Here is a 12,019-nt window from a genome sequence, read left to right on the forward strand (position 1 = left end):
TGTTCCTTCCTCACCTAAATTGCAAGAGAGTGAGACCCAAGGAATTGTCACAAATCCCACTAAGTAAGAACCCACAGTAGCCTTAAAAATCGCTGAGTCGTGGCCGGTTCACCATGGAGGAAGTACAGGAGTCATCTCAAAACCCACCAAGGAAGAATCTGAAATGGCCTTAAAAATCGCCGAGTCGGGGCCAGATCACCATGGTCGAAACATGAGTCACGACTCATCAATTCCCAGTCTTACGCAATCACGAGGCCTAAGGAAAAGGGAGCATACCATGCGGTCGACCAGGATCCACGATTGTATCCGCCAACACCGTCAAGGCATTCGTCTCAGCAAGGGTCAATTGAGCATCTGGCGCATTGAACTCGTACGCCTGTTCGAAAAGACCATGGAGCTTCACGAAAAATATGTGGAGACAGTTACCATTCTACCAGGTAAACGCCGAGCCGAGTGTGAACGCTGGGAAGTACAGTTCACGACAGACCACCAGAGTGTACTGCCAGAAATCGACCAGCATCTAGCATCGCGGTCGACTGTATCATCACTTGCATCGTCAGTCACTATCAACTCAACAGTGACAAAAGCAAGCCTAAGAGAGAATTCGACTGTATCTGTAAAGATCCAACAGCTCGAAACCCAAGCTCGCCACACACAAGACGTCCTAAACCGACATGGGGAGCTTTTGTCAGACATTGTAAATGACATCAAGAAGTCATCTGTGCAAGCCAGACGGCAAAGTGAATCGTTAAACGCGATCGAACAAATTTTACAATCGATCCACGAGGTTAACGAAAAATCTTTAGCAACTGTCGAAAAGAAGATGGATATTCGACTCAAGTCTGCGATGGGCCAAACGGTAGTAGAGAACGAGTACAGTTCAAAGAAAGTCGAAGAGAGACTAGAAGCTATTCAGAAAAACAGTGAGTCGCAGTCCAAAGAACTTGAAAGGTTAAAATTCCTTGTACAACACACGTGCACAAAAATATCTAGACAGTGCCCCGAGGGTGAAAATGTATCATCCCAAGGTCATCTGGACACATCGATACAAGGGATGTTGTCTCAGCGTCGCGAAGCTTTAGGATGGCCTCAAGGCATTACCCCATCCTCACAGTCAAAGAGCGATCCGAAATCTGATTCTAGTCTCATCTACCAACTTGTCGATTCTTTGAAAATGTCAGCACTTCCACCTCTCACCATCACCAAGTTTGACGGGAACCCGCTGAACTACCAAATGTTAAAGTCGAAATTTATGACGCCGTATCACAACCGGTGCAGCGACAATGGGATTCGACTAGCGCATCTGCAGGAGCTGCTTGCTACGCATGTTCTCAACTCGGTAGCTGATTGTGTGCACGACCCGAGCAAATACGAAGTGGTCTGGCATCGACTCGACCAAGAATATGGCCACACCACTATCATCGCTCAGACACATCTGAACAATCTGCTTCGACTTCCGTCCGTGCAGCCAAATAACAGCGCCAGTTTGAAGACATTCTCCAACAAGCTTCATGGGGCTGTCTCCGCTCTGTCAACCTTTGGACTCGCGGGCGAATTAGAGTCACTGGGCAACCTCATGCACGTCGTCGCCAAATTGCCGAAGACTTGAGAGGGAAAGATGGGGAGGAAAGGTGATGAAGATGCATCCTGTTGTATCTTCAATAGTCGATCTGGACGACTGGTTAACCCTCCAGTCGAAGAGTTCAGATTTCGCAAAACTAACAGCTGGTCCTTTAGCACTTCCACCACCACCAGTTATGCCCAAGAGAAATGGGAAGGGATATCCAACTCCCTATGTTTCTACCATCAACCATGTCACCACCTCAACGTCTGAAACAAACTCGTTGCAAACAAAGGGGGGAGGTCTGCGGGTGAACCCACCCAATACAACCTCGTTTAGCCAAACCAAAGGCAGCCCAACGTGCTTTGTCTGCAAAGAGCCAATCCACAGAATTGAAGAGTGCAACACCTTCAGGCAGATGTCTCCAACACAAAGAGCGGAGACAGTCTTCAAAGCAGGCCGGTGTCTCCGATGTCTCACAGGAAAGCACACCAGCCGAGTCTGCAGACTGAAATCGATTCGATGTACGGTCGAAGGATGCAAGAATCCGGGGCACTCGACGTTGCTTCATGGTTCCGAGTTTTCCACAAAAACCAATGCAAGCACCTCCAGTGACTACAAGACTACACCAGAATCGAAACCACCACGTCGAGTGACTTTCGACAACAAAGTCGACGAAGCCTTCCTTGGTGCAGTATCACGCACCGGGTCGGACACACCACGTCGAGTGCTCTTTAAAATTGTTCCTGTTCGTCTACAACAGGGAGAGAAAGTCTTCGATACCTTTGGATTTCTAGACAGCGGAAGCGACTCCACCGTAATCCGAAGTGATGTGGCCAGAACACAACTAGGTTTATCCGGGCCGACAACGAAGATCAACGTGACTTCTTACGACGGGGGAGTTACTCCAGTCAATGCTCACATAGTGGACTTCGTCATCAGTTCGCGAGACGGGTCGACTTCGTTTAAAGCAAGAAGGGCATATGCAGTAGATAATCTACAAGTCGCTCAAAATCCAACCTTTTCGGGCTTACAAGCAAAGGCATTCCCTCATCTGCAGGGCCTGAAGCTCCCAGAAGTTCAATCCGACCAAGTTACGATTCTAATTGGCCTCGATGTAGCAGACGCTCACGACCATAGCGAATCGCGTAAACCAATGGATGGGTCGACTGGACCGGTGGCTTTCAACACGCCGTTTGGATGGTGCTTGGGAGGCAAAGTGAGCCCGCAAAGCGAACATGAGCAAACAGGCCATTATGTAGCTCATATCACATCGAAGGAAGAAGAAAGGAGCCTTTCAGAACTCGTCGGGCGGTTTTGGAGGCTGGAGTCGAAAGACTCTATGCAGCCTCCTACACTCATGTCAGCAGAAGATCGTCGAGGAGAGGAGATCCTGAAAAGGACCATTAAATACATAGAAAATCACCACCAAGCCGATTTGATGTGGAAAACCGACAATCCAGAATTACTGGACCACCATAGTATGGCGCTCAGCCGCCTTTTCCAAATTGAACGTCGCTTCAAGAGAGACCCCAGCTACGCCAAACGATACAACGACGTCATTCAAGAATACATAAACCTTGGCCATGCTCGTCTCTTGTCCACTGAAGAAGCAAAACGGAGAACACCAAGGACAAACTATATGCCTCATCATGGTGTTCAAAGTTCGACGAGTTTGTCGACAAAAACAAGAGTGGTCTTCGACTGTTCAGCAGAGTGTGAAGGTACTTCCTTGAACAAAAATCTTCTTCGTGGTCAGAACTACCTCCTAAAACTACTTGGAATAATCTTGCGCTTCCGCAAGCACCAAATTCCCATCAGTAGTGACATCGAGAAGATGTATCATCAAGTTTTAGTTCCAGAAGAGGATCAAGATGCCTTTCGATTTTTGTACCGGTCGCCAAATAGCACATCGTCACCGCTTACTTACAGAATGACAGTTCATGTCTTCGGAGCCGTCTCGTCGCCGTCGACTTGCTTGTTCGTCTTAAATAAAACAGCCGAAGACAACAAAACGAAATTTCCAGATGCAGCAGCCAGTGTAAGAACAAGTTTCTACGTCGACAACTATCTGGATTCGTTCAATTCGGAAGAAGAGGCAATCAAACGGGCCCGCCAGCTAAAGAAACTGTTGCAGCTGGGGGGTTTTAACCTTACTAAGTAGTCGTCGTCGCCAAGAAAAGTCCTAGCAGCGCTAAAACCATTAGGCTTGGCCAACCCAAAACTGGATTTAGACTTAGACAAATTGCCTATGGATCGGGCCTAGGGATCCTTTGGGATAGAGAAATCGACGCGTTCGCTTTCAAGGTGGGAGAAAGGGTTCAGTTACACGCCACACCCACTAAAAGAAATCTCGTAAGTGTGGTGGCTACTGTATACGATCCGCTTGGGTTCGTTGCTCCAGTGGTGTTCGCCATGAAGATGTTGACGCAAGAAGTATGGCGAGCCAAGGTGGACTGAGACGAAGAGCTACCCGAACCCTTGAAGTTTGTCAAACTTAGCACACATCACAGTTCCCCGATGTCTAGTAAACGAAGAGCATCCGGCAACCCAACGGATACACATCTTTGCCGACGCCAGTCAACTAGGTTTCGGAGCAGTCGCGTATGTGCGCACGACATACTCTAGTGAAAGAGTCGACATCTCGTTCATCATGGCCAAAACGCATGTTGCACCGCTAAAACAACTCTGAATCCCTCGAGTCGAACTTCAAGGAGCTGTCGAAGCTTTACTCTTGGCCATAATAATTTGCCGCGAGATGAACTTGGATCTAAGCCAAACCACGTTTCACGTCGACTCCCAGACAGTTCTCAGATGGATCCATTCTGCTAACGTTAAATACGAAGTGTTTGTGGGCAATAGAATTGGAAAGATTCTAATGAAAACCGATTATCGACAATGGCGCCACGTACCAGGAATCATGAATCCAGCAGACGTTTGCAGTAGAGGATTGGATCCCGACAATCTCAAAGAGCTACAGCAGTTCCATAAAGGACCAGCCTTTCTGTTGTTGGAACCTCCATTATGGCCAAAGTGGGATCAAATCGAACAAAACGACCATCAAGATCCCGAAGCCATTCATGTCTACACAACGAAAACTGAGCCCAGTGATAATGTGATTGACCAGTGCGTGGAATATTATTCAAACAAAGTGCGCCTGGGGCGAGTGCTTGCGTGGTGTTTGCGTTTCATTGCAAACTGTTGTGCCAAAGTAAAGCAATCAAAGGTGACTTCAGGAGAACTAACGCCAGTCGAAACTGAAGTAGCTCTGGCAATGTGCATTCAACGTGCACAAGAAGTGGCATACCCAGAAGATGTGTCGTTCTTAAAAAAGGGAAAGGAGCTGCCAAACCGGTCGAAACTCAAGCAGTTTCGACCATTTATCGGTGAACAACACCTAATGCGAGTGGGCGGTCGAATTGGTCAAGCACCTGTCGACTATGTAACAAGATATCCAGTGATTTTACCTCCAGAGGAACGTATCACAAGTCTAATAGTATGGAATGCTAAGGTTCGAAATTACCACATTAAGGCCGACCGCTTATTGTACGAACTTCGAACGATGTACTGGATAACCGCTGGACGAAGGGTAATCAAATCTCTACTCAACAAGTGTATTCCCTCCAAGCGAAAAAATTCACAACCAGTCGCACCACTCATGGCTCAGCTAACAGTTCATCGTATAACGCCTTTCTTGCCTCCGTTCGCTCATACATGAGTAGACTATTTTGGTCCACTGACTGTCAAAGTAGGAGGGAGAGAGCGACGGCACGAAAAAAGATGGATTTGCCTTTTTACATGTCTTACTACCCGAGCAGTGCATCTAGAAGTGACTCCCAGCCTCAGTGCAGAGGCATTTTTATAGGCCTTTTCTCGATTCTCCAGCATAAGGGGAAAGCCAGTCGTTGTGTATAGCGACAACGGCACAAATAATGTAGCGTGAGAAAAGGAGTTGAACGAGGCAGACGAAGAATTACACAACAACAAAGACTACCTGGAAGCACAATTCACTTGTCGACACATCGATTGGCGTTTTTCGCCGCCGAGTGCACCTCACTTCGGGGGAGTTGGGGGAGGCTCGTGCAATCTTGCAAAAGAGGTATGAAAGTGAACCTCGGAATTAGTGTCGTAGGTGACCAAGTCTTAAATACTGTTGTGGCTGAAATCGGGGAATTCCTTAATGCTCGACCGCTAACTCATCTCAGCGTAAACCCCGAAGATTCCGACCCCCTCACTCCAAACCATTTTTACACGCCAGACCAATGCCGTACATCCCGCTGGCATACGTCGAAATTTTACCTAGCGTGTCCGACAATGTCGTGCGCGTAGCCAAAGTAAAAATTTCCGGCGCAAAAATACCTCTACTCGTCCCGTGACTAGATTATGCGTGCTGTCAACGCAAAACGAAATCACACCTGAAACGAGCCAGACACCCTCACTGCCAGACTGGCCAAAAAAGGAAGAAAATAATCCATCCAATTACCGTAGTTGACAATACACGTGACGTTGTCAAGGACCGCCCTCCAGTAAACCCATCGGCAATTACTCTTTCAAACGTCATCAAATACATTGTGAAATTTCCAGCCATCAGTGACAGTCGACTTCTGCAGTGTCTCAAATTGTGTTAAATCAAACTCGTGTCGAACTAAAGTGCCAGTGAATATCCTCCATCGAAGATTGAATAGTGACAGTGACAATGATGATAGTGGAAATGGAAGAAATCAATAATCGCCAAAAGAAGTTAATGTTCCAACTAAAAGGTGTTGTGCAGAGTTTCGACCGTGAAGAACAAAAGGCTTGGGTTTTATTGACGCATCGTCCCTTGGATGCCATTGTCGTAAACCAAACTTTTATCGCCCTAAATTCTAGTCGAAATTACATTGAAAAGCTGCTCTGTGAAGAAATCATGGCGACCATCCCATCACGCTATTCCCCGAGGCAAGGCTATCCAACATCCACTCCCACGGTATCACCACTAACTGTAGCCGTCCCACGCTTTACGCCATCGGCGCCGTGCTTCGTGGATCATGTAGAAACCGTGCCGCCACACAACATAGACCAGTGCCGAGTCTTTGTCGAAGAATTGACGGCCACTGAATGGGCAAAGCTGATCGCCCGACGCTCATTATGCTTCCGCTGTTGGAAAAGGGGAGATTTTATCGGAGAGGCGAAGCACATCGGAGCCAACTGCTCTCACCCTCGACATTGCTTCCTCTGTAACAGTGCTACCCATCATCAATTGCTTTGTCGAGCAAATTTCGTTACTCGTCAGAGTGACCAGTAAAGTGTTTTGTGGTCGACATTTTTTCTCTCGCATTTTTCCTCCCCCTTTTTTTGTTTATGCTATGTATGCTTGTCGACTAAATATTGTTCGTTGAAGAAATGAACAAGGGCTCGCTGTCACCGATTTGATCGGTAAGGGCAAGACTCCCTAGAGGTCTCACTTCTCGAATTAACTAGCTTTTGTTTTTCTTTGTTTTCTTGGGGGCTTTTGTAAGTCGACCCAGTCAGTCTTCTTTTTGTCTTCTTGTGTTTTTTTGTAATCGACACACAGCTGTCGAAATCCCCTCCAAACTTGTCAAACGAAGTGCTTCTTTTTTCTGTTTAATACAGTATTTCAAACTTCGTTAGTTTTTTCTTAGTTGACAAGACAGGGAACCAGGGACTTTAAGACTGTCGGTCTTTAAATCTATTGCTATTCTTTAGAGATACGCAACAGAGTCCAAGGGGTGGATGAGCCGATCACCAGATATTATTATGAAATCCTTAATCTTTGCAGACTGGTTGACCCGAACATGTCGGAAGTCCACCGACTAGAGCACCTTTTTAGAGGCCTTCGACCAACACTGTTCAAACAAATCTATCTGATGAAACCACAAACGTGTGAACAATTTTAGGAATTGGCAAAAACCTATACGGAGGCATCGATGATGTCTGACGCTAGAGGATGGAAGGAACCGACCTCAGAACCTCAGAAACCCTTTGAACAGGTTCCAAAGGTTTCAGTGGTCTACCTGGATCCTCAAGCAGATTTTAGACAAACAGTGCGTGAAGTTGTTCAAGAAATCCTCAAACAAGGGAATCAAGAACAAGCAAAACAAAAAGGGCCGTTCAGACCCAAAGGGCGTACAGCAAGCGGCAAACCACAATGTTTGTACTGTAAAAAAGCAGGGCACAGCCCGGAAGCATAGCCCGGAACTGTTTCAGAAATCCTGAATCGGAGCAGTATAAAGGTCCGGCAAAAGATACTGGCGCCGGGACAACGCCAAAAGAAAAAGCATCCATAAATTCGGTAGTCCAAGAGATGGTTACTCCAGAAGAAAAGAAAAATTGTTCAGAAGGCTATGTTTTAAACATCAATCCCGCAAGATTAATTAAGGAAGAAGTAAAATATGGTAAAGAGACTACAATGGGGCTGATTGATACAGAAGCTGCAGTCACAGTAATTTCTCCAGAATTATTGAAGAAAACGGGGTTCGTTGAAAATCCCAAGAATGGACCAAAGATCCGTCTTGTAAATGGCCACACTCTGTCCCCCCAGAGTACGGCTGATATAGTAGTAACCCACAAAGGCAAAACCATTAAAGGAAACGCGATAGTCATGCCAATGTCAGGTTTTGAACTACTACTAAGAAATGATTTCCTACAACAATTCCGAGCTATTCACATTGATTACGAATCGCAAGAATTGTCGTTTACGACAGGGAAGTCACCACTTGCAGAAATTTCTTTGATTCAAGCAGAAAAAGTCAAGGATAGTCGGCTGGTTACAAGAGATCGTCAAGAGATACCAGCATACTCAATCAAGCAAATTTCAACAACAGTTTACAGCAAGATGGAAGGTTCATGCATAGTGACACCCTCGGAGTCATTAGTCGCGACAAGTAGCCTATCGACTGGTCATGTACTAGTACAAAAAGATTTACAAAAAAACCCTGTGGCTAACTTGTCTCCGAAAATGGTTTGGAAAAAGGAGTGACCTTAGGGACGTTAGAAGAACACCCTGAGGCAAAAGAGATAGAAACAAGCCAAGAAGTCCTAGCGATGGACACCTCATTCGAGGAACAAGATTTAAATCAAGATGAAAAGCAATTGTTAGAACACCTAGAAGAAAGAATTAGAGAGGTTCTAACAAAGGAAGAGAAAAAGGAAACACTAAAAGTCCTCAAATAGTTTATCTATTGTTTTGCGTTAAATAAAGATGATTTGGGATATTGTGCAGTAGTCAGACATGACATTAACACTGGAACTGCTTCCCCAATACATCAACTACCTTACAAGAGTGCCTGGAAAGAAAGATCTGTGATTCAAACTCAAGTGGAAGGAATGCTACGTCGAGGAGTAATTGAACCGTCTGACAGCCCTTGGTCTTTCCCTGTGGATCTGGTGAAGAAGAAAGACGGCACTTCGCGTTTTTGTGTAGATTTTCGCAAGCTCAACGCGGTAACAGTTAAAGATTCCTACCCCTTACCACGCATAGCTGATACACTGAGTCGGCTAGAAGGGGCTACATTTTTTTCAAGCATGGATTTGCAAGCAGGATACAATCAAGTTCCAGTGGTTTGCAGTGAAAGACCGAAGACAGCCTTCATCACTGCAGATGGATTGTACAAGTTTCGCACTCTTCCGTTTGGTCTAACTAACGCCCCTGGCACTTTTCAGAGAGCCATGGACATTATTTTGGCTGGACTTCGCTGGACAACATGTCTTATATATCTGGATGACGTCATAATTTACTCAGCAACTTTCCAACAACACCTGGAACGTCTTCGCTTAATGCTGAGTTGCCTTGTGAAAGCTGGTTTGAAACTAAAGTGGTCAAAATGCTCATTCCTAAAACACAGTTTAAAAAATTGGAACACCTGATTTCAAAAGACGGTGTAGCACCAAATCCTGAAAAGCTCGAAGCAGTCTCGAACTTCCTATCACCTAGTGAAGGCCATTCAACAGCAAACAAAGTTAAACGAGTCCAAAGTTTTTTGGACATATGCTCGTACTATCGACGTCATATCCAAGGTTTCGCTTCAATTGCGCGCCCACTCACATCACTTACGAAAAAAGACATTCCGTTTGTGTGGGGAGAAGATCAGGCTAACAGTTTCAACACCCTTGAAAAAAGCGCTTACTTCAGCTCCAGTTCTAGCCCACCCCAACTACGACTTGCCGATGGAAATTTTTCCTGACGCTTGCGGATACGGGATAGGAGGTGTACTAGCCCAGCGCATAGATGAAGCAGAACGTTCCATCGCATACGCCAGCCGTTTACTGACTAAATCGGAAGTGAACTATTCGGTAACTGAAAAAGAGTGTCTTGCACTAGTATGGTGTCTCTCCATCTTTAGATGTTTTGTGTGGGGCTGTAAAGTGAAAGTCGTCACAGATCATCAAGCTCTATGTTGGTTGATGAGCAAAAAAGACCTAGCAGGTCGTTTAGCACGTTGGAGCTTATCTCTACAAGAATACGATATAACGATTGTATATCGCAGTGCAAAAACGCATGACAACGCAAATTGTCTTTCAAGAAATCCATTACCAAAAATGGAAGAGCAAGAAGACTTCAGCTGTATCGTCATTGGGGCACTAACAGATGACCCAACACTCTCCGAAGAAGAAAACGAGTTCCTAGGAGACAATCAAAAAGCATGCAGCAATTGGAATCAACTAACTCAGAAACTCCAAAGTGGGAAAAAAAGAGTAAAAAACTTCGTGGTGAAGAATAAATAGCTATACAACGAAACTATAAAGAATGGGAAAAGTTACAGAAGATTATGCGTACCTGTTGACTATCGTGAAAGAATGCTATACGCATACCATGATGACATCGTCTCCGGTCATCTCGGTATCACCCGTACACTAAACAAAATATGTGATCGCTTCTACTGGCCGAAGATGACACTGGACATAGTTCGCCATGTGCAGAGCTGTGTACATTGTCAGAGCAGGAAAGGAGTTCCAGATAAATCTCCAGGACTTCTACAATGCATCAAAGTGGAAAGACCATTTCAAAGAGTAGGAATGGATCTTTTGGGTCCATTTCCGCTCTCCACTAAAGGAAACAAAATGATAATAGTGGCAGTTGATTAGCTAACCAAATGGGTCGAGTTAAAAGCCACGCCCACTGGAAAAGCAGAAGACGTTGCAGAGTTTTTCGTTCAGCAAATTTTTTTTACGTCATGGGGCTCCGGAACAAATAATCACGGATCGAGGAAAGTGTTTTATCGCCGATCTAACTGAAGTTGTCGTCAAGAAACTACTTATCAATCACAAGACGACTTCCAGTTATCACCCTCAGGCTAATGGATCAGTAGAGAGGATGAATCATACATTGGCAGCAATGCTCTCAATGTACGTAAGCAGTGATCAACGAGATTGGGATGAGACCCTGCAGCATGTTTGCTTTGCATACAACACAGCAAGACAAGAGTCTACGGGATACTCACCATTCTTTCTCCTCTACGAACGCGAGCCAAGAATTCCCATCGATTTGGAGATCGGAGCAGATCCAAACCCATTGCTGGAAGAAGAAGAAGCAGCAGTAGGACATGCAGATCGTCTAATAGCTGACCTAGCAGCAGCTAGAGAAAAAGCAAGAATTAAAATGGAGCGAGTACAACAAAAACAAAAAGAAGCTTACGACACACGCCATAGGGAATTGGCATTCAAAGAAGGAGATTTAGTGTTGGTTTATAAGCCTGTGCGTAAAGTGGGAAAATCATAAAAACTTCTTCATCGTTGGCTAGGACCATTCAAAGTGTTGAGACAAATCACACCAGTGAATTATGAAGTGATATCGGCAACTGGCCGAGGGAAACAGATATCATTCACGTATTGCGGATGAAGTCATTCCATGAAGCTGTGTCAGGTCCTAGCATCGCCGAAGAAGCATCACCGAATTTCTTGTCTTTCAATGTATTGTCGATTTTCTACGTTAAACAATGAACGGATATCTGTAAGTTGTGATTTCATACTGTTACTTGAAATTTCTCAAATTTCACTACAGTCATTTAGTTAATTAGTTAATTTAGTTAATTAATTTTCCCTTTCTATTTCTACGTTCTCTTCTTTCTATTCTTTTTATATTCAGAGTGTTATCTATTTTATTGAGTGAGAAAACGTTGGCAGCAAGTGTTCTTTGCCATATCCACTCATGTTGTTTTTGCGAGGAGTCACATGGAAACGCACTTACGATATTTTCTTCGAAAAATGGTGTTAGGTAAGATGGATTGCCTTTCAACGCGATTTGACCTAATATATTATAATTCCATAAAATTATTTTACTGTTTTCATTGTCATAAGGCTGTGTTGCTAGTGGTGTGACACATATCGTCGTTGATAATATACGAAGTTTTTGTTTATTTAAGCAAAATCTTGCTTAGGGTAATCTTCGGATGAAGATCTCTGATTACAAAATTGTAAGACTAATGTCTGTTTTTAGTTAAAGTAAGGCAATAGCCTAAA

At 44.8% G+C, this 12,019-nt stretch overlaps 2 protein-coding genes across 2 annotated transcripts; both read left to right on the forward strand.

Moving 5' to 3' along the window:
• Positions 1–1,640: 1,640 nt before the first annotated feature.
• Positions 1,641–3,725, forward strand: LOC130699710 (uncharacterized). Its single transcript, XM_057521915.1, has one exon. It carries the CDS (start codon positions 1,641–1,643, stop codon positions 3,723–3,725), a length of 2,085 nt encoding a protein of 694 aa, XP_057377898.1.
• A 594-nt stretch (positions 3,726–4,319) lies between these two features.
• Positions 4,320–5,279, forward strand: LOC130699709 (uncharacterized). Its single transcript, XM_057521914.1, has one exon. It carries the CDS (start codon positions 4,320–4,322, stop codon positions 5,277–5,279), a length of 960 nt encoding a protein of 319 aa, XP_057377897.1.
• The last annotated feature ends 6,740 nt before the right edge of the window (positions 5,280–12,019 follow it).

This window comes from Daphnia carinata, chromosome 8 (assembly GCF_022539665.2).
Source record: "Daphnia carinata strain CSIRO-1 chromosome 8, CSIRO_AGI_Dcar_HiC_V3, whole genome shotgun sequence".
In the NCBI taxonomy this organism is placed as follows: domain Eukaryota; kingdom Metazoa; phylum Arthropoda; class Branchiopoda; order Diplostraca; family Daphniidae; genus Daphnia; species Daphnia carinata.